At 39.6% G+C, this 22,553-nt stretch overlaps 1 protein-coding gene across 3 annotated transcripts; it reads left to right on the forward strand.

Annotated features, from left to right (window-relative positions):
• Positions 1-1,093: 1,093 nt before the first annotated feature.
• On the forward strand, positions 1,094-9,017 carry SPRY1 (sprouty RTK signaling antagonist 1). Of its 3 annotated transcripts, XM_043513113.1 has the most exons (4): positions 1,094-1,291; positions 2,031-2,512; positions 2,630-2,843; positions 6,120-9,017. In XM_043513113.1, exon 4 carries the CDS (start codon positions 6,175-6,177, stop codon positions 7,135-7,137), a length of 963 nt encoding a protein of 320 aa, XP_043369048.1. In that variant the 5' UTR covers positions 1,094-1,291; positions 2,031-2,512; positions 2,630-2,843; positions 6,120-6,174; the 3' UTR covers positions 7,138-9,017. The 3 variants fall into 3 exon arrangements, with proteins under 3 accessions (XP_043369048.1, XP_038257019.1, XP_043369049.1); XM_038401091.2 differs by lacking the exon at positions 2,630-2,843 and having other exon boundaries at positions 1,098-1,291; positions 6,120-9,016; XM_043513114.1 differs by lacking the exons at positions 1,094-1,291; positions 2,031-2,512; positions 2,630-2,843 and adding an exon at positions 3,808-4,287.
• The last annotated feature ends 13,536 nt before the right edge of the window (positions 9,018-22,553 follow it).

The following is a 22,553-nucleotide window of genomic DNA, read 5'->3' on the forward strand; positions in this document are numbered from 1 at the left end:
AGTTGTGGATGCTCAGCACCTTTCAGGATTTGGCCTAAAATGAATAAGATTCATTCAACCTTGAACATTATTATTAATAATAATAATTAGTAATTGATTACTTTTTCCCATAGAGTCCACAACATGCTAGGAACTGTGCAAACATCAAAGAAGGCATGGACTCACTGTTTCAAAGGCCCTGCTCCTGCCATATGCATGCAATTAACTTTATTCATCTAAATAGACCCATTGACTAAGGTCTGATCCTGCAAGCTGTTCTGTGAGAATGGACCTCTTGTCCCTGTGCTAAGCCCCCTGATTTCAATGGGATTGTGTGTGGGCACAGAGGTCTTCCCACAAGGAACAGCTTGCACCACTGGGCCCTAAAAATATAAGACAGCCATGAAAGAATGGTACAGCAAAGAGGTAAAACGCATAAGTAAAGTGATTAGAGCAGGGATTGATCCCATCTTGAGAATACAGTGTTTGATAACATAGGATTTCTTTGCTTGATGGTTGTTCTAAACTATGTAAACTGTTTACAGTTACCCCTCAATCTTGTCATTATCAGACGTCTAGATTCTTGTTGATGTCACAATACAAGTTAGTCTTCTTTGAATGTAGAGAGGTTAGTAGCCTTGCGGCCCATCTCGGGAAGAAGAGAGATGATCGTGGGAGAACGGACAGATTTGCAAGTGGTAATTTTTGATGGGGATATTATGGGGTGGGGGGAGAAGAGTGAGCAGGTTTTGTGCCTAGGCTAGTGTGTTTTTGACAGTATTACAGGGCTGTGGCCTTAAAGACGTGCTTAACTTTCAAGAACGAATGGTCCTAATTAGTTCTATGGAACCATGTAAGTGTTTGCAAGATCATGACCTAGACCCCCCTAAAGTTGATGAGATATTGTATAGATAATAAATGTATGTGTGTGAGAGTCAATCTTATATTACTTTCCATAATGTTAACATATTGGTATAGGGTAGCAAGTAAACCTTGAAATTTGCCTGTGCAACTGAATGAAGAAATGGCTGCCCGGTTGTAGAAAACTCCATTCCAGGATTTCAGGAAAGCTTTCTGAGTGACACATTGACATCATTGGAGGCGTGACTAAGGATGGAGGCGGGGGCTCAGCGCTGAAATGCTGCTGTGCAGAGCTGGAATTACTCTGTAACAGCAACAGTAAAGCCATAGCAGATTGCAAAGTGATAGCAGCAGACAACAGTGAGCAACTGCTGTCTACACTGGTTGGGTTGGAATTAGCTCCAGTTACTTCAAATGTGCTTTGGGAAGCAGTTTTTAATCTTTGTATTAGGTAAGCAAAAGCAGTGTTCTTTACTCTCCTTTTTTGAAGACATTTAAGAACCGATCAGGTGCTTAATGTTTGTTCTTGTACTGAAGGGGTCTCTTTAAACTCTTGTTTTAGGGTCTAAGCTTAATGGTTGCTTTGCCAGATGCAAATAACGTTTGTATTATGAATTGAAGTGCTGTTTTACTGCTAATACTTTCATAGAGAGCATAGTGATGGACTTTTATTTGCCTCTTTGTAGTTTAAGTCTGCAACAAGTCAACTTCATGAAATGCTTATATACGTACTATGCTGAATTATAGGTAGAAGAGCATTCTCTTGAATAGTAAAATAGGTAAAGCCAGTTACAATTTGCTGGCAATTGTACAACTTCCAGTTAAGTAATTGTGCCATCCTTGAATTGTCGGTCTTGCTTAATGCAGAGATTTCTTTCTTGCGTGCTGGAACGTTGTTTGCTCCACTTGAAATGCCAAGGAGTTTTAAAAGCACTTCATGCAAGAAGTTTGTGTCTAGAGTTGCATTATATTTTAGTTTTCTGACTGAGATGCTGACTATGCTCCAAGCCTGTCAATCAGTCCGCAACAGCAACAGCAAGCACATGGCAGTTTGCAGAGAGCTCTGAGACAGAGCCATTGCTTTCTGCCTCTCCCTTGCTTGGAAGTAGTTCCAGTTATTGTAGATGTGGCTTGAAAATAAGTGTCTCTTCGTTATTATCTTTTCTTCAAAAGAATTGTTTTTGTTCTAGGCGTTCTCGTTGCACTTTGGCTGCACGGAGGTCGGAGAGCTTGCAGCAGGACCATGTGGTGAAGCAAAGCTGGATTCCGGGACGTTGTGCACCACGCAAGTTCAGTGTGGAAGGCTCGTGTGACTGTCCCAGTCAGAGAAGGGAAATAAAAGTCGAAGTCGGTGGAAGAAAGGAGGAATCCTGTATTCCTTGCTCTTCTGTATCTTGTTGGAGATCTTCACGTTGCTGCTACTGCAAGCGACTCTGTCGCTGCTTCTGCTCCTCGGCGTCTGCAGGCAGCAGTTGTGCCTGCATCTTGCGATTTTTATCCTCCACTAGTTTGAGATGAAGTATTTGCAGCAAGGGCTTGATTGTCGTCACCTCTAGCAGGAGAGAGAGAGGGAGAGAGAGACAAACTTGCAGCCGGAGAAATTGCTTCCTTCGGAATCCCACCACCGAGTGATTTACTTCTCTCAAGAGAATTGAGCCCACTCAATGAACAAGTGAGTTAGGGTAACGCAACCGTTGAATGTTTGTTTCTTTGAGCGGGGGGAGGGGGGTAGAAGTGGATTTCCCTCCGCTCGGTGAATAGGACCTGGTGATCTCTGTGTGCTTTGCAGAGAGGAGAAAATACGGAAGAATTATCCTCTGCAACCAAAAGAGGGCTGGAAAAAAAAAAAAAAAAAAAAGAGAGTGGGGGGCCACAGTCTCCTCTGAGAGGGAAACGAAACCCGCCCTTCTCCAACATTTTAATGCTTAGCAGTTGCGCTGCCCAATGGATCTCCAGTGTGGTGCTTTTAAATGGATTTGCCATTAGTGACTTCTTGGAAATAAGTAAGTCCTTAATTACGTTCACGCTCTTACTCCGCTGGGTTGAAACTATGGATTCTGCCTGCAGCCGCCTTCTGCATGTGCCGAGTTGGAGGAGTTAGCAGGTGCCGTTGCGTCCCGTCCCCCCCCCCCCCATCTTGTGGGCCAGGGGAAGGGGAGATCAGGCTGCTCCCAGCCCTGTGCTGGTGCTGAGGTCCAACTCAGGCTCGGGTGGGCCTGTGGTTTTTTGGTTGTTTTTTCCTCCAAACTGACGTTCAGGATTACGTTTCAATCCAAGGGCTCTGAACCTGCTCCGGCCAGGGAGCGGGCTTGAGTGTGCAGAGGGGCGGGACGGCTCGAATCGATGGCTTGGAAATCATGGCAAACCTGGGCTGCGCCTTGCCAGTGGCTGGGACGCGGGGGGGCAGGGGGCGTGTGCGCGCGTGTGTGTGTGTGTGCGCGTGCGTGTGCGTGTGCAAACCTTGGGCCCCAGTTAGCCCGTAATGATTCCGGGAGAAGAGCGGTGGGCAGCCGTGGTGTGGGTCCTTCACGGGAGGCTGGTTTTGATCTGCGGTTAAAAGGACGCTCTCCCAAGGACTAGCCGGCTGGGCGCGGGCTGTGTGGAGCGGGGGAGGGGGGGTCCTTTCCGGGTCACAGCCTGACAGTCCGGTGAACGGCGGGGGCCGGGGGGGGGGATGTTTAAAGTGAGACCGTGAGCGCTTCGTTGAAGCACCTAGCAAAATCCTCCGTCCTAGCCGAGATTTCTAAAAACCTCGGGAGGGAGAGAGCTTTCCTCCAATTCTGGGGCAGGCTTGGCAGGGCAGTGGAGGTCGGGAGGTTAAAATGATGGGATAAGAGAGACACGTCCCCCCTCCCTTCGGAAGCCCACGGGGGGGCGGGGGGGGAATCCCCTGTGCACAGAGCAGCCCACCCCAAACCTTTCAGTGCTGTGCTTGAAAGCCACCGGGGGAGGGAGGACGCTACAGCTTTAAGTATTGGCAAGTCCGGCCCTCCTGAGGTAATGGTAACCTCAGTCTCTTCCCCTCCTCCTGCAAAAGCGGGGGGGGGGCGGGGGGAAGCCCTTGTTTCCATTCATAACTTTTTCCTCTTCCTTCCTCTCCGTCAACTATTTATTCATCGCTTCACTCAGCTCAGATTGCAGAGGGCGCAGCTCCACCACCGTAGCTTTCAGTGTGGCGATACTTTGCTTCCTCCCCCCCCCCCCCCCGCCACCTTTCTGTGCCTCAAACCAAGAGCAAGTTAAAACGCAGCACGCAGATAGTTGTCGAATTTACTCAGGCGCGGATGCTGTCTCTCTGAAGCTGAGCCGGGGGGGGGGGCAGTCGGAGAACTGGGTTGGAGGAAATGCTGCCCCACTGTACATTTGGGCTAAAATCTGCAGTGGTTCCGAGCTTGGGCACAAAACCTGGGATCTTACACTTTTGTTTGCTTTTGCTCTTGGGAAAAAGTCATTTTTAGATCTTATCTGCAGCGGGGGGGGGGGGTATTTGGTTCTTTCCATCAGAAACTATTATGTGGTGTGCAGCTTGCCTTTTTTTTTTTTTCTTTCTCCTTTCCTTTTTGTCATTTGTACCGTCGGTCTGCGTGTTTTTATTAATTTTGCATTTTTTTTTTTCTGAGATGGCACTTGCCGTGCTCTTTTAAAAATAGTGTAATCATTCTTCCCCTGAAAGTCCCACTTCTGGTCTCTGCAGCTGTTGTGTTTCCTTTTCTGTGTTCATTCATCCCTAGCACTTTGTGTGCTCATATTAAGACTTATGAAAAGGAGAGCCTTGTTATGTGGGATGAATAAAGACTGACTGAATGGGGTGGGGTTTTGTAATCTTAAAACCCTAGGTCCTACACAGGTGATATTTAAGCATAAAAGAAGACCTTTGGCCTCTGGTTTGTTTAATGCTTTCTATGCCCCAGTGTAAATTTGAGATAAGTAGTTAGTAGATTTTTTTTTTCAAATTCTACAACTGCCCATTGAAGCAGTGTCTCTTAACAGGATTTCAGTGTACTTTTGCTCTTCTCCTCCCCCGTGTATTCATCCTCTCCCTCCTTTTACTTTCTTGAATTGGGAATATCTCCATGTCAAATATGCTCTCGACATGCAAGACAAACTTACTTTTTCCAAGGTTATTGGATAAGTTGATTTGGCATGTATTCCAGTCTGAAAAAGGAAAAACATGATTGTATGCAATTTTACTTTTTTGTGCGGCTGGGGGAAGTAAATCTTCCGTTAGCTGTTGGTGCAGGAAAGTAAATGTTTGTTTTCCCACGATGCTTTGTGATCACTACAATGATGTATAAACAATCTGCCCTCCTTGTCGCCTCTCCCCCATTACATTTTATATAGGTACTGCCCCTTTGCAGAATTGTCCAAATCAGCATTGCAATAGTCTGTCTCAGTAATTTGAGACAAAAAGATGTAAAAATGAATAAATAGCTCCAGTTACATTTGTTTTATTTTTATCTATCTTCCAAAATTCGTCTGAAGAGCTTCAATTAAAATTTTTTCTCCTAGAGTAGCTTGTGAAAATTGATATGTATTTTTTAATTTATTTTTTCATGAGAAAAGGCACATGAGAAGACATAAATGTGTTCCAGTTTTATTTTACTACCTCATCTCCCCACACACCCTGCCCTGTAGTCTCAAAACACTTGAGAGATGTTGTATAACACGTTGTTATTTACATCTAGCGTCTTACTTTAATAACAAGTTTGTTACATGATTTGGAACCTGTGAGCTTCCTACTGGGAAATATCCTTCAGTTTCTGACATTTTTGTCGGATTTACTTAGGGATTTCTTAATGGATGCATGTTTCATTTTAAAGATAGATCATAAGCTTAAAGCAAGGGCAGGTACTGGAGTACATTTATGATACAGCATTCACAGACTGACAAAAGCAAGAGTTTGTGCAAATTTTATTATGCAGAATATGAATCTGATACTGTTCATTCATACCTTGCCAACTAAACATACAGGTTAATACTTCCTTTATTTGTTTTTAATGGAAAAAGCTCTGATTTTAAATGGCACTGGGTCTCCTCTTACATTCCTCATCTGTCATGCCAGACTCAGACTCCTCACCCTCTCTCCCTCCTTGCTCCCCCCTTCCCAATTGGCCTTTGGCCAGGTCTTCAGTATCATTGTAATCCACTGCTGAAGGAGATCATTACCGAGTGGTTAGGGCAATTTGTGGCTTGCCATGACATTTTTATTTTTAAAAGCTTCCTGTGACTTATTCCTCTTTCACCTTTGATCTCTCTTTTTTTAAACTTTTTTTCCTTAGGATTTCAGATGCATGCCAGGTTCCCACTGAATGCCAGAAGTAGAGATCGCTACAGATGGAGCCCCAAAGTCAACATGGCAGTGGCGGTTCATTAGTTGTAATCCAGCAGCCTTCCTTGGACAGCAGGCAAAGGTTGGACTATGAAAGAGAAATTCAGCCGACAGCTATCTTGTCATTGGACCAGATCAAGGCCATAAGGGGCAGCAATGAGTATACCGAAGGCCCATCTGTGGTGAAAAAGTCTGGTCCCCGGACAGCACCAAGACAAGAAAAGCACGAAAGGACTCATGAAATTGTACCAATTAATGTGAATAATAATTATGAGCACAGACCCAGCCACTTGGGACCTGTGGCACACCAACATAACGTAAGGGCTCCTGTGTTGAGCAGATCGACTAGCACTGGAAGTGCGGCTAGTTCTGGAAGCAACAGCAGTGCTTCTTCAGAGCAGGGGTTGTTGGGAAGATCGCCCCTATCTAGGCCAGGTTCAAGCCACAGATCTGAAAGGACAATCCGGACGCAGCCCAAGCAGTCATCTTTGATGGTAGATGATCTGAAGGGTCCCTTGAAAGAGGACTTGACGCAGCACAAGTTTATCTGTGAACAATGTGGGAAGTGCAAGTGTGGTGAGTGCACAGACCCAAGGGCCTTACCTTCTTGTTTGGCCTGCAACAGGAAGTGCTTGTGCTCTGCAGAGAGCATGGTGGAGTACAGCACCTGCATGTGCCTGATCAAAGGGATCTTCTACCACTGTTCCAATGATGATGAAGGGGACTCGTATGCGGATAATCCCTGCTCTTGTTCCCAGGCACATTGCTGTTCTAGGTACCTGTGCATGGGAGCAATGTCCTTGTTTTTGCCTTGCTTGCTCTGCTATCCTCCTGCTAAGGGATGCCTGAAGCTGTGTCGAGGGTGTTATGACCGGATCAATCGTCCTGGTTGCCGATGTAAGAACTCCAACACTGTCTATTGTAAACTGGAGAGCTGCCCATCTCGGAGTCAGGGGAAGCCCTCATAATTTTGGAGGGAGATTTCACTTCTTCAAACACTTGCTTTCAGGTTGTGGCTGATTTTGTCTTGGTGTGGGGATTTACCCCCGCCCTCCTTCCCTTCCTTCTCCACTTTATGTACCCAAGTTCTTTCCTTTGCACCCTCCATATCCCCTCTCTCAACTCAGACAGGTGTGGAGTATTTTACTCAGTCATGTTTATTTCAGTCTTTGGTAAGCATGGACCGTGTGCCTGCGTTTGGCTCCTCAGCTTGACAAGGCCTCTTAGGTTTGTAAGTAATCAACACATGAAAGAGGCAGTGAGGGCTAATGGGCTTCTCTGCAGCCTTTGCTCTGCAAACAACTTCCCCAATGTTTCCTTTTGTTCTCTGCAACTGTGTGTCTTTTTGGTTCCAAGAAATAATTCTACCTTATTTCATGAGCAAGCTGGATTAATCTTGAGGGGGTTGGAACTGTAGAAAATATAAGGCTGTCTTTTACTCCATACTGCTTTTCCCTCTGTTTCCCAACCCTCCTTGGAATTGTCTCATTCCAGAGACTGGCCTGGCTGGTACATTTTATTTTTTTTTCTTTTAAATGTAGTTTTGGTTTTTACTTCACTATATAGATCTTCACATTGGAGACATTATGATTGCAATTTGTTCATCTTTTTCTCTTGCTTTCAAATCTGTGAAGGACATCACCCACTCCACCTCTTTCCCCATGTTTCTGTAGTCATTGAGATCCTTTTGATACTGATGTTAAAGTTTGCATATCTGAATAATTTTCAGGTGTCATTGAATTAAGTTACCTAAATTTTCCTGGATCTTTAACACTTCTCTTATTCTCTTGGTTAGTGAATTTAGCTCTGCCTTGTGCTTCATAACTTCAATGTGTTCCATGTTTTATTGCCTTAGCCACAAATTGTGGTCTTTTTTTTGTATATTTTATGTATAAAACACAAAGTTGAATCCTGACTATTTTTAAGACAAAAAGTCTGTTTAAAACTTTTTTATTGTAAAGAATATTTATTATGTGAATCTCTATTATTTTATGATATTTATTGCAAAGGACTGTTTGAAAAATGTACTCATGTCTGAATATAACAAAATATCAATACTTAACAAAAAATAAGGGTGACACAAAGAAAGTACGTATGTTAACTATAATGCAGAAAATATATTAATTAATGAAAATGTCTCTTGAGTTTTTCATTTTAATATACTGGTAGGTTGTGTTATGATTTCCATGTGCATATTGCAAAGTGTCTTGCTATTTTTTTTTTCTCCTTGTGCACTGTCGGGGTGGTTGAATAACCAGTACTGTGAAGACACTAGTATGTGTTCATCTTGTTTGCCTAATTCTGGTATGGAAAATTCATTATCAAATGAGTTTTCGCTATGAGATATTTAATAAAATTGAATGTGTGTAATTTGCTTGATGTTGCCAAGACGTTTAGGCCACATGTATTTATCAGAGCATTCTGGAAATGCAACTATAGACAAGGACCCCTAACTTGAATAATTCTTTTTGTATTGTTTTCTATAGAATATCAAATTAACATGCAGAAAAAGCAATTGTAGAAGGGTAAAAATAGTCTTGGTGAAGTCTGTTAGCTCAGGAAACCTAGGTTGTTGTTTTTCCCTGTGGTAACTTGACTTTCCCAACCACAACTGAACTCCCAGTTCCTTCTAATTTAAACTCTCTTGAAAGTAATATAGGTGTGACAGCTATTTGCTGAATTCATTCATATTTAAATGGTCAGAAATAAACTTTGCATTAGGATTATGGAGAGTCTCCCACTTCCATTGGTGCGATTCAAGTCCTCCCTAATAGCAGAATCTAAGTAGTAGTGTCAAGTATCAGAGGGGTAGCTGTGCTAGTCTGTATCCACAAAAACAATGAGGAGTCCAGTGGCACCGTAAAAACTAACAGATTTATTTGGGCATAAGCTTTTGTGGATAAAAACCCCACTTCTTCAGATGTATGGAGTGAAAATTACAGATACAGGTGTAATTTTCACTCTATGCATCTGAAGAAGTGGGGGGTTTTTTTACCCACAAAAGCTTATGCCCAAATAAATCTGTTAGTCTTTAAGGTGCCACCGGACTCCTCGTTGTTTAAGTAGCGGTGTATTGGCTTGGTATACTCTAAGTTCTGTTCAGAATGTAGTAGGCCAGAGAAACGGCACATTTAAAAAACATAATTTCAGATTCAGGAGACTACATCAGACTTTGCAAATGAGTTCTCAAATTTTGTCGCTTTGGCTTCTAATTAAATTGTTTTATCAATATCCCCTCAGAATATAAAAAATTTGATTAGACTGGGCTCTCGTAATTAAGTGTATCAGCACTGACTTCCTCAGTGTCTTTTGTTGTTGGAGCCCTGGGTATAATCAGAAGTTTGTGTAAAAGCTATAAGTCATTAAAATGTTGTAAGGAGTTGCATTTCTTGTTGAAAGAAGTGTGCAGCTTTTATGACCATAAGGTATATGGAATTATAACTTCTGGTTGACCCACAAGAATATGCTTCTCTTGTAGTATAAAAGTGATAGTCCACTCTTGAGTGCACCAGCATATCCTCAGCTCCTTACTGAGAAGTGACAAGTTTACAGGATCAGATTTGTTAACAGATATTTGTCTGATGGCAGCGTAGAAATACTTACAATATTTTCTTTCTTTTTTGCATGTGGTAGAGCAATGCTGATAGAAAAATATTTTGGGAAGAACTTTAATTTTTTTTTATTCTTTTTTATTGGTAATTTGGTCCAACAATGAGCTGCAAACAGTTTTTAAGACACTGTCAAACAACTGCCATTGGTCTGATACAACGGCTTTCCCAATAATATGCCAACATTCAAAATCAAAAGACTGAGCAGCTTCATTCTCATAATTTGTGACAATCTAATATATGTTGACAGTTTTAGTCTCATATTTGTTATTTTTATGTAATCCTATTTATTTCACTAATCTGTATCTGAATTCTTTGTTTTTCATAGCTGAAGTTTCTTAGCTCTGGACTTCCAAAAAACCAAAATATACAGCCTGCTTGAAAACAAAGGAACCATGTACATTGTGTTTCAATTCATCATGCTTTTCAAGATACAGAACACAATCTGTGATAGCTATATTGCCTTTTGGTTTCTTGAAGATTAACGCTCTTCTTACTGACTAACTCTGGGAAAATGACCAGGAAAATTCTCCCTCAAAACACTCAGTTCTTCCATATAGTTTTCTAACTTCAGTATGTATAGTTGTGGTGCACTGTTAAATAGTTGCCACATTTCATGCCAGAGGTGGCTACATTTAAGCAATTGGAGTGATACCTTTTTGTCTAGTTGATATATTTTGCATCCTTAATGTATGTTTGACTTTTATAATGCACTGTGGGCTCCGTCAGAGTGCAAGGTTTTTCATACCTAACAAATCTGCGACACCTCACAGTCTGAGAACATCTATGCTTTGGGCCAATTAGTTGCATCTAGGGCTGGGGAAATGCGTTTTTAGTAGTAAAAAATGAGCAAGTAGACAAAAGCTGCACCTGAGAAGCTCCACAATTTGAATAACCTCTTGCTGTTAAGTCTTATTTTAAAGCGGTCTACACCAGTTGAGGTTATTTCCCCTTTGCTAATTAGTTTATATATTTTTTTCATTCAAAGTATACTCTCATATATTGTCATTGTACACAGTCTTCATTTAAGCCATTTGCAAAACTTGTTGAAAGGGAGCCCAGGTTTCATGATGCTAAATGCACCCAGGATCTTAATGATAAGATTCGCAAAAAGAAAAGGAGTACTTGTGGCACCTTAGAGACTAACAAATTTATTAGAGCATAAGCTTTCGTGAGCTACAGCTCACTTCGTCGGATGCATTTGGTGGAAAAATTTCCACCAAATGCATCCGACGAAGTGAGCTGTAGCTCACGAAAGCTTATGCTCTAATAAATTTGTTAGTCTCTAAGGTGCCACAAGTACTCCTTTTCTTTTTGCGAATACAGACTAACACGGCTGCTACTCTGAAACCAATGATAAGATTAGAATAGGAATAGACTTCAGTCCAGCCTTTGATTCAGTAAGTTATTTGGGGCAGGAACTGCCACTTTCTATATGTTTGTGCAGCACTTAGCACAGTGGGGCCCACCCATTTTGCCTCTAGTTGCGGTTACAGTATAAATAAGTGGTATTGTTTCCTTAATTAGAAAACCCAAGTTTCTTCTATGGTGATGTTAATTTTACTTTGAAATATTATGCTTAAGCTTATTAGAGAGACAAAGTGGGTGAGGTAATATCTTTTATTGGATCAACTTCTGTTGGGGAAAGGGACAAGAGAAAGAGAACTCTGTGATGAAAGCTTGTCTCTCTCATCAGTAGAAATTGGTCCAGTAAAGGATATTACATCACTCACCCTCCTTGTGTCTCTAATATCCTGGGACCACCACAGCTATAACAACACTGCACATGTAGTTAGGCTTGGCAGAATTCAATTTTTATTTAATAATTTTAGAGGGATAGTATCTATTTTGAGCATTTTTTCTATTTGTTTAAATTTTCTACATTGTTGGAAAGTATGGGGAGGTCAGAAAATATTTTTTTCATGACTGTAGATGTTGGGATTCAAAAAGTTAGTTTTTTAACTGTTAAAACACAAATTTTCACCATCACACCAAAAAATGCAAAGTAAATACCCTTAAATCAAATCTAATAAATTTTCAAGCAGCATTTTTCTTATTTTGCCTATCTGTAAATTTCAATTACCAGTAGAAATATTTTTTTCATCAGCTTGTGTGTGTATGGCAAAATCCATGTTTACCAAGAGTTACTGGTAAAAATGTAATCCTTTCAAGCATAATTATACAGCAAGAATATCCTTCATACGACAGATTTCAATTTGTAAAATTGTTATAAAACAAAAATTCTATCAAACTGATGTACAGTAAGTAAGTATGAAGTTCAGCTGAGTGACAATCCCAGTCATATTAGCTTGGGTATATTCAAACTAGGCAACCACCTGCTTCGCATGGTGGGGTTCTGAAATGTACTGCACAAGGTCTGGGATGAAGAAATGGAAGGAGACTTTTGTAGCTAAAAATTCCAGCCTTGACTTATTTGAAAATGTCTTGAAAGTCTTATGATGAGAGAGACTTTAAAGAGTTTTGCAATCGGATGGTAAATGAAGAGCTAAATACCTGCTGGAGAGAGAGATATAGATAGGGATAGTATTTTGAGATGGTGGTGGTGCTATTAAAGCAATCTCATGTTTTCTTTCTTCTAACTGGAATATTATGTTGTGCTAATTGTCTCTCCCAAGAAACAGGAATAAAACCCGCCCTGGTATCACATGACTACAGATAGCATGTATTACAGGATCATGGGTTTGGCAAGTGTTCTTCCAATGAATTTTCCTCTTTGGAAGTCCCCTTTAAGCAGCCTTCATTTTTGGGGGGAATAAATTTAAAACTTCTGTCCTTACTAGGTGTGGTAGCTTCCTACCTTATTTCCTGTGCCAGAGCAGAGGTGACAAAGGCATGGGTTTTTACATTGAGCCTGGAGTATGTACTTTGGTCTATCAGTACTGGTGTCTGACGTGGGTCCTTCATCTGGAAAATGAATTCATTAGGCTGCTAAAAGAACATCTGTGAATGATGCATAGAAGTGAGATGAAGCTACGTTTAATGTGTCCCCCCCCCCCCGATTGGGACAGTGTGCCGGATGTACTAATAGCAGAACTATGACTTGAGTGAAATTGTGCCAAAAATCAATGTATATTTTATCAAAATCACAAGCACAAACTGAGAGCTATCATACTTTCCATTTTTCCAAATCCATTGTGCACCATTACATTTAAAATATTCTCTGCAATAAGCTTGCTGTAAGATCAGGGTTCCTACAAAACAAACAAACAACCAAAAAAACCCCCAGCCTTACACAAAACCAAGGATGACATGGATTCCTTGCATCTTCTAATTAATGCTAATCATAAAAATTTTAAATTGTCTTTTTGTGTATTTTTAGTGGAGTGTATAAAACAAAGATCATTTTGGAATTCAGGTAATGTGTTTTGAGAATTGACTTGATAACTGTTGCTGCTTCAACTTGTGTGCAAGAATGCCATGCTACTTTTATATAGATTATTTCTTAGGATTCATTATTGTTGTTATTGTAGCATCTAGAGGCCCTAATCAGGACCCTCTTGAACTAGGTGCTGAAGAAACACATAGTGACAATCTCCGCCTCAAAGAATGCACGATCCAAAAAAATGGAAGTATGAGGCAAATATGCCTCAGAGGCATATTAAATGCCAGATTTGAATATCTAGTCTGGAATCCTGTTCATATTGAAGTCTGTGGCAAAACTAAGAATCAGAGGGGTAGCCGTGTTAGTCTGTTTCCACAAAAACAAAACTATTGATCTCACTGGGGCCTGGATTTCACCCCTTGTCTGTAATCCCCCTGATTTATGCCTGTATTTGGAATTAAACTTCAGCCAGTATTGTATGACTGAAATAAACTGTGCTTTCAAGTAAATAAATTTTAAAAAAGCTATTATATTCCACAATATTACCTATCTCGACTTTTGAAAAAGTCAATTATTTTAAATGTCTATTCTTTCTAAGAGAAGAAACCAGATATTTGCACTCAAAATGCTTGTGCACTTTTGTAAGGTATGTTTTTGTAACCACCCATGTCTTGCACTGCAAGCTTACTGTGTTTTGTAATGCATCAGTACAGTGTTATATGAATTATTAAAACAAACATTTAAATTAAAATTTAATAGAAGTGTAAGATCATGTATTTAGGGATGAATAACAAGAATTTTAGTTATACGCTGGGGACGCATCAATTAGAAGTAACGGAGGAGGAGAAGGACCTTCGAGTATTGGTTGACCACAGGATGACTAAGCCGCCAATGTGATATGGCCGTGTAGAAAGGTAATGCGGTCTTGGGATGCATCAGGTGAGATATTTCCAGTAGAGATAAGGCGGTGTTAATACTGTTATACAAGGCACTGGTGAGACCTCATGTGGAATATTGTGTGCAGTTCTTGTCTCCCGTGTTTAAGAAGGATGAATTTAAACTGGTACAGAGAAGGGCTACTATGATGATCCGAGGAATGGAAAACCTGTCTTATGAAAGGAGCTTGGCTTGTTTAGCCTAACCAAAAGAAGGTTGAGGGGAGATATGATTGCTCTCTATAAATATATCAGAGGGATAAATATCGGTGTGGGAGAGGAATTATTTAAGCTCGGTAACAATGTGGACACAAGAACAAATGGATCTAAACTGGCCATCGGGAAGTTTAGACTTGAAATTACACAAAAGTTTCTAATCATCACAGGAGTAAAGTTCTGGAATAGCCTTCCAAGGGAAGCAGGGGAGGCAAAAGACATACCTGGCTTCAAAATTAAACTCGATATGTTTATGGAGGAGATGGTATGATGGCATAACATGCTTTTGGCAATTAATTGATCTTTAACTATTCTTGGTAGATAGGCTCAATGGCCTGTGATGGGATGTTAGATGAGGTGGGATCTGAGTTACTACAGAGAATTCTTTCCTGGGTATCTGGCTGGTGAATCTTGCCCACATGCTCAGGGTTCAGCTGATCACCATATTTGGAGTCGGAAAGGAATTTTCCCCCAGGGCCTCTTCCAGTCTGCCTTCCTCTGTAGCATGGGGCCCTGGTCACTTGCTGGAGGATTCTCTGCACCTTGAAGTCTTTAAACCATGATTTGAGGACTTCAGTAGCTCAGACATAGGTGAGAGGTTTATTGCAGGAGTGGGTGGGTGAGATTCTGTGGCCTGCATTGTGCAGGAGGTCAGACTAGATGATCATAATGGTCCCTTCTGACCTTAATATCTATGAGTCTATGGTTTTTACTAAGTGTGATGCTCAAATACAGGGTCCTGCATAGGATATATGTATATACTTAAGATGTTTTTTCTTGGTTATAACATTGAGTACCTGTGACACAATGGAAAATAAGTATTAGCAGCCAAGTATTGAATAGCTGGAATATACTGAATATAAACTTGGAAAAAAAAATGTTATCTTATCCTAACTGTATACAATGCCACTTCATAATCAATGACTCTAATCTCAGGCATTTTATTTTAAATAACCCTTTTTCCTGGAAATCCCTCCACTAATCCTTCCAGTGCCTTAAAGATTTCCTCCTGCAACCTTTAAATTCTCATTTGCAAAGCAAGTTGTAGTTACCTCCTACTTGAGGACTGGATAAGTCCCTCTTCAAAGTGCCATCACTCCTAATTTGTCCGGAAGGGTTAATATCATTGTCTCCTTATGCCATTATATCTGCCAGCTCTGGAAGCAGCACAGTGAAAATTGAGCCCAGAAGAGCCACACGGTTTACTATATAGGATTCTTTTAGAAGAGACTAAAGCCTGATGTCTTCTATGAAATCTGGATATTGGAAAATCTCATGATACTTTTATTTTTAATAGTGAAGTTTGTTAGCTGTCCTTGGTCAAAATCCACCCACTCCTGTTCTGTATCTGTTCCTTGTTCTGTATCTATTGACTGACCTCTCCAGTCTGAGGGTTAACTATATTTCAGTGGTATATGTGTTTATACAGCAGGCTGCTGGGATCCTTCGGATGAAAGGCACTATTGAAGCATAAGTAATTATTATCTTTGTATGCCACTGCAGATTGTTGCCTTAAGGACACCTGTTCCTTTAATTCTAAATGTTTATATCACTTTTGATGAATCACAATAAAGATGGGCCTGCACAGTCACAAAGCCTTGAAGAAGTTTGGATCTAGGGTTTTGCTTTGGCCCATTTATAAAGATAGGGCTAGGTGTAAAGTTTATCAGATCTGGATATGAACTTTGTCTAAGTTCAGGAGCACCTGGATTTTGGGATTTAGGTTTAATGACAAGCAAGTTTACATAAGGTAATATCTTTATAGTTTAAAAACACTCTCCTGCTCTGCCAAGAGTCAAAAGACCTCTCTAAAAGCAGGTGCTGGAGTTTGAAGAAGAAAACGGGAGATCAAAAAGGACTTCTCGTGTGCGTTTTTCCAGTTGTAAAGTTGTTTTTTCTTGCTGGACTGAAAGCACTCAAAAAGGCAGTTTCACAGACGTCTATCACTATTAACAGGTGCAGGTAACATTCAGTGTAAAAGTTGAACTGGTTTGCAGTTGCAGCAGACAAGTTTTCCATACGTGATTATGGGTAATTTTACCCTTGAAGCTACTAGAATGGGAGAAAATACAGTGCCATCTCCTGCTTATCTTAAAGCACTTTATGGATTCATTTCTTAATTAAAGGTTTCAGAGTAGCAGCCGTGTTAGTCTGTATTCGCAAAAAGAAAAGGAGTACTTGTGGCACCTTAGAGACTAACAAATTTATTAGAGCATAAGCTTTCGTGAGCTACAGCTCACTTCATCGGATGCATTTGGTGGAAAAAACAGAGCAAATGCATCCGATGAAGTGAGCTGTAGCTCACGAAAGCTTATGCTCTAATAAATTTGTTAGTCTCTAAGGTGCCACAAGTACTCCTTTTCTTATTTCTTAATTAAATAAGCTTCATAACACTCCTGTGAGGTATAGATTTCCCTTTTACTGATGGGAAAACTGAAGCTCAAGGAATTTAAGTGACTTGCCTGAAGTCATGTAACAAGTCTGTAGCAGAACCCACATCATCTGACTTTCAGCCCTGTGTTTTAAGCACTATTGGGTTATTCTTCCAAAAATACAGGTGAAAGAATGGGGCCCTGCTAAACCCTAAAATTTGAGGGTTTCATCTAAAGTCTTAATAAGTTGTGTATATCATTAAATGTAATCATGTTTTTATGCAGTTGATTACTTTGATTTAGAATTAATATTAGTGCTTTTAATTAGAAAATATGTAATCCAAACATACTGAGACAAATTTTAAAATGTTTTTGGAATTCTAATCATGTGGCACATTTGTACAATATGATCCAGCTAAACTACCTGTAATGGACAGTTGGCCTCATATTAGTTTATTAAATACTATTTGAAAATGGCAATGATCCTGATCATTTGGCTTCTACCTAGTCTCACCAGACACTCAAAGCAGAACTATAAATAATACATGTTACTTTCAGGGCCAGGAAAGAAAAGCCAGATCCTATTATGGTCTTCTAATTTAAAAAAAACCTTTTATTTCTAAAGATTTATTCTGTGGTCCTTTCTGAACAGATCTGCCTTGGATTTCTAATGGTGAATATTTTAGCAGGAATGTAGCCTTTGTTACTATGAATAGTTTAGTACAGATTAGCGGTATGCCAATTTCCTGTTGCCTTTCAGAGCTGCAATTTGAGCCCTATTTGCTTCTGGCTGTTGCACAATTGAAAACAATGGGTGGCTTCTTTTAGGTTTCACTTCAGAGCTCTTAAAAACAGGGGAAGTGACTAAAGCCCTGCTTTACAGGTAATTAACAATAGATAATGTTTGCTCTGCACTTTTTTATTTTAGAGCTGATGAAGGTAGAAATACACATGGACCTCCCAGTTTAGATTCTATGCTGTAGGGTTCTGGGTGCAATCACTGACTTAGTCTCAGCAAGGTGGCACTGAATGTCTGGGTCAAACATATCCCTGATTGAGTAACCCAACTGATGATTAAAAAAACAGACTAGTCATTACATTTTGTTGTTCAAAATGCTGAAGCCCAGGCAAACATGGTCTATTTCTTCATATTTCAACATGCAATGTTGAACCCTGCTTTTTTGATTTAGGGACCGTTTTTATTGTATTCTATATCTGTTTTATGAGATGCTCACTTTTCATGCTTTGTTGATGTTTGTTTAAGACAAATAAATATTTTCTTATGTATATTCAGTACTAGAGAGCCACTGGTCCTTTAAAGATTTATCTTTAAGTAGGTTTCAGAGTAGCAGTTGTGTTAGTCTGTATCTACAAAAAGAAAAGGAGTACTTGTGGCACCTTAGAGACGAACAAATGTATTTGAATTGAATGCTTCTGATGAAGTGAGCTGTAACTCACGAAAGCTTATGCTCAAATACATTTGTTCGTCTCTAAGGTGCCACAAGTACTCCTTTTCTTTTATCTTTAAGTAAAAAAGTTTATATTTGCCACATGTTAGTTATTAGACACAGATATCTTTCCCTATTACATAAAGAAGCACCGATACCTAGTAGAAAACAGAGAGAAGCATTCGCTTTCCCTGCCATCATTAGGGTAATTTCACTAAAAATATAAATGCAGAAAAAAAGTTGTGTTTTGGATGCAGGACTCCTTATAAACAATACTGGGAAGACTTGGACATTTTTCTGATGTTCACCCTCAGTCCAAACACAGAAATTAATTCCGTCCTTATATTTTACAGGCCATAAACAGACATGTTGGCTTCGTACTACAGAAAAAAATAAAAATTATTAAACGGAGTGATGCAGGGAAGTCTGCCTACATTTGGTGCTAACTTGTCATTTGGTCTCTGACTTGGTCTGGTTCAGATAGTGTGCAATTTTCAGAAGAAATGGGAATTAGCATATATTGAGTCGTTATTAGCTTGCATGCAAAAGCACATTCTATGCTTGTGAGCTTTGCACATGCACAAATTGGAGGCCAAATGAAAAACTGAGGCCTGCTCTAGTAAACTCTTTCTTACATGAGTAGCCTCACTGAAGAGTTCGCTACAGATGGAGCTTTGTTTAGAAAACCGCATTCAAACTCTGCTCCCGTCTCCTCCTTTTGCCCCCAAATTGGTTTTAAACACTGTTGGATGATAGGGCTAAGCTGTTCAAAACTAGTTTAAAAACAAAACTTGAGACCGTAGTGTAGATGGCAACCTTAGAGTGCAGCACAGATTTCTTTTGGAGAATTGACTATGTACATTCATTTGCTCTTGCCTCTTACTCACCCACCTGAAGTCATATTTCTATTTGTATGAGTACAGTACTGATTACTGTGGAGAGTGTAATGATGTGACCAAACACACAACTGTGATTTTGAGTGGGGAGTTAGCAGCAGAAAGAGACGAAATCAAAACATTTCTTCTCATGCAAATTTTCTAAGTAGTAGGGAAATTTTTTTGACAGGACCAATGTGTGTCAAAGACAACCTTGTTTTATATTTTCAGTATTTCCAAGTTTTTTATAAGCCTTAATACACTTTGAAATATTTCATTGGAGTGAGACGTTCCACTATGAGCATTACTGCTCCCTGCTCTTAAAATCTAAATGGTGAGTGGAAAATTGTCTAACTCAACAAACTGCTCTTATTTTTCTTCCTTCCTGCTTTAACCAACCCTCCTACCACGATAACCTGATAGATGTGTTTGAGGCTTTGCAGTAAAATACACCAAAAAGATAAGGAAGGATGCAAAGAATCTTTTTAAATTTTGGGACTTACTCAATTTGAACAGATAGTGGAAGTGGGGGAAATAGACCTGTACTGATGTTCACCCTCAGCAAACCTGAAAGAGAGAGGGGAGTGGTCTTAGCTAGAGGCTGAGTTCTAAAGCTGCAGAGGTCACTGACTTCGCTGTATGACTATTTTCCTTAGTTTTCCCACCTATAAAATAGGAATAATATTGCATGTGTATCTCACCTCCCTTTTGGAAAACTCCAATGCAATTTAATAAGGTTTGAACAATTGAATTATCCAGAAATGATTCTCAAATTAAATACAATTCAATAGACACATGTATCCTGCTGTAGAACTCTAAGGTTAGTTTAAACAGGTAATAATGCTCTATTAAATTCTATAGTGTTGTAGAGAAAGCTCTATAGATTATTAGTTTCATGCTTATTAAATTCTATAAAAGTTTCCTATCAGGTTGAACAGGGTCATCCCTAAGTATGTATTGCTGTGCAGCTGCACAGATCTCTGCTCTCTGTTAGCATCCATTCCCAAGATGCACCCATGACCTTCCCCACCTGTGGAACTGCAATAACTCTTCCACTTAATATTATGAAAGGCATACCCTTCCCCCAAGCTTCCTAATGTTCTATGTATGTTGCAGATATCTTCCTTAGGACCAAACATTTTACTTCACCCTGTCAGGGTAAATGTTAATTGTCTCCTGCAAAAAAAAATTTTATTTCTGAAGAATATATGATCTCACCATTGGTGAACAGGAAACTGAGAATTACTTTTCTCTTAGGAGATTCGAATATACAAACATTAATTCTCACCACACATCAATGAGGCAGGTATTTATTATTATATTATCCTAATTTTACAGATAGGGAAACAGACCCTTTGGGTCACATTCAGCCATAGCATAAGTGAGTACAGCTCCTATTAATTTTATTAGGAGGTGCACCCACTCACAAAATGGAATTTGATTCTGAGAGTAAATTACTTGCCCAAGGCTACACATTACCTTGATGTTGCATCTAATTTTAGAATCCAGGAGTTCCTGAATTCTGATCTTTCTTTTAGTCCACTTGACCATAATGCCTCTCAGAAGACCTTATGTCAAGGACATGTAGAATTGTATTGTAGGCATTAGAAAATGAAAAGGGGAGATACTATGTGTTGGCTCTTCAGTTTTGTAGCTGCAGAATTACAGAAAAATGGAACCCTAAAATTAGGCTCTGAAATTCATATATAGGCATCTAAATAAATGGTCCAATTTTCAAGATGCTAGGAGAGCATCACTTATAAAAAAAAAAAAAAAAAAAAAATTAGGCCACTTATTTAGGTCTAGTGGATCCTATGGATTTAGGAGTTCAACTTTAGGCTACTGCTTTTGAAAATCTTGGCCCTAAACTTAACAAAAACAAAAAATCTCTTCTGAAAATCAAAAGTGAACTGATCCAGTTCATAAAGTCTGATGAGATCAAGATAGAGCCAGGTTGTCCACATTATCATATACAGATTCAATGGAAAATGGGGCTTAGGGAAATGACAACTATTAGTGGAACTGCAGAGAGAGTGAATCTTTCCATAATATTTGGTAAGAATACTCCCAAATCCAGGAGTTCTGGCCAACTGCATTTTGGGGATTGCTCTTATTTCTAATGGGCCTTCTGTTTGATCCCTTACATTTTATCCCTCTTAAATTTAACTTTAAAGGATGTGAAATGCCAACCTCCTGTGTTAGTTTAATACATACATTCTGAACTGTTTTCCTACACTTACTTCAAATTCAGGTTCCTATTCTGAAATCTTTTCCTGCCAATTCCTGAAGTACTTCAAAGGAGCTGCAGGGGCCTGTTTCACAGTAACTTATGGGGTGCTCTTGTCATCTGAAGAACAATGATTGCAAATTGTTGCAAACCAGCTCCCCATTCCCAATTGCTGGATTTGGTCAACTCACAGGCAAAGATCCTCTTGTTTGATTTTTAAAAGTGGAGGATTGCTAAAATGACTATATTGGCCTAAATGAGAAGACGCTCGGGGGAGAATTTGGACATGTTAGTATGCTGCCTTCTTGGCTAAGGAAAGGACAAAACGTCAGTGGCTACATGTGAAAGTCTGTTACTTTTAAAAAATGTATTAATGTGTTAAGAATACTTTGTGCTTGCATAGACACTTCTACATGTACCATCAAGAATAGTTACATAAAATTTATTCTGTCGTATTTACTTGAATGCTGTGATGTTGGGCATGGAAGATGTAGTCATTATAAATCATAGGTTATCAGAAACTGTGTGTGTGTGTGTGTGTGTGACGTGCCCAGAGTGAATCTGAAGTAAAATTGAATATTTTCTTTTCTTTTGAAATCTGAGTTGAGCCAATGTAAACTACTAAAGATAAGCATCTTTACATTTTTGTATAAGTAAACCTCAAGGATATATTTTTCTGTACTGCTCTCAACTAGTCAAGCTAGAGCATGCCATACAGCTTGAGAATCTCCATAAAGTGGCTGAGTGTTTAACTTTTGTACAAGTTTTCTTCTGTACATGTGTCTATGAACCATCTTCTTTCATATATTCCCTGAGGAGGGAACTGCTTCTTAGCACTTTTCACCACAACAGCTGATTCTGAATTGCAGAACAAAATTACACTAATGGCACTTTCATTGCAAACAGCACATTTTTCTTTAGATCATCTAGCAAACTGTAATTTGGTTGATATTGCTAAGAAATCGCTAACCTAGCTATCAGCATTCTGTGTATCCATATATTGTATCATTTATATAAAAGTCTGTGATGTGCTTCACAGAGAGGGAGAACTATGACTATCTAGTTTGGCTCTCACTTGAATTCATCACTTTGCTATGACTTTATGAAATAATAACCACTTAGTGTTACTTAAGACATTATCGAGATTTTTCCTTATATTTTCTGCTCCTGTTGTTTCTCCTCTTAATTTTGATTGTAACATCTTTCTGTCTCTGTAAAGTGTCATGCCCATCAATGGTGTTTATATATAAATAATTGCTATAGCAATCAGTTACTCCTGTTTTTATGCTCTAGGTATATACAGATACACACACATATGCCTAACACATTCAGTCAGCCATTTTATATCCAAAATTTCCAT

The sequence above is a fragment of the Dermochelys coriacea genome, chromosome 4, assembly GCF_009764565.3.
Source record: "Dermochelys coriacea isolate rDerCor1 chromosome 4, rDerCor1.pri.v4, whole genome shotgun sequence".
Classification (NCBI taxonomy): domain Eukaryota; kingdom Metazoa; phylum Chordata; order Testudines; family Dermochelyidae; genus Dermochelys; species Dermochelys coriacea.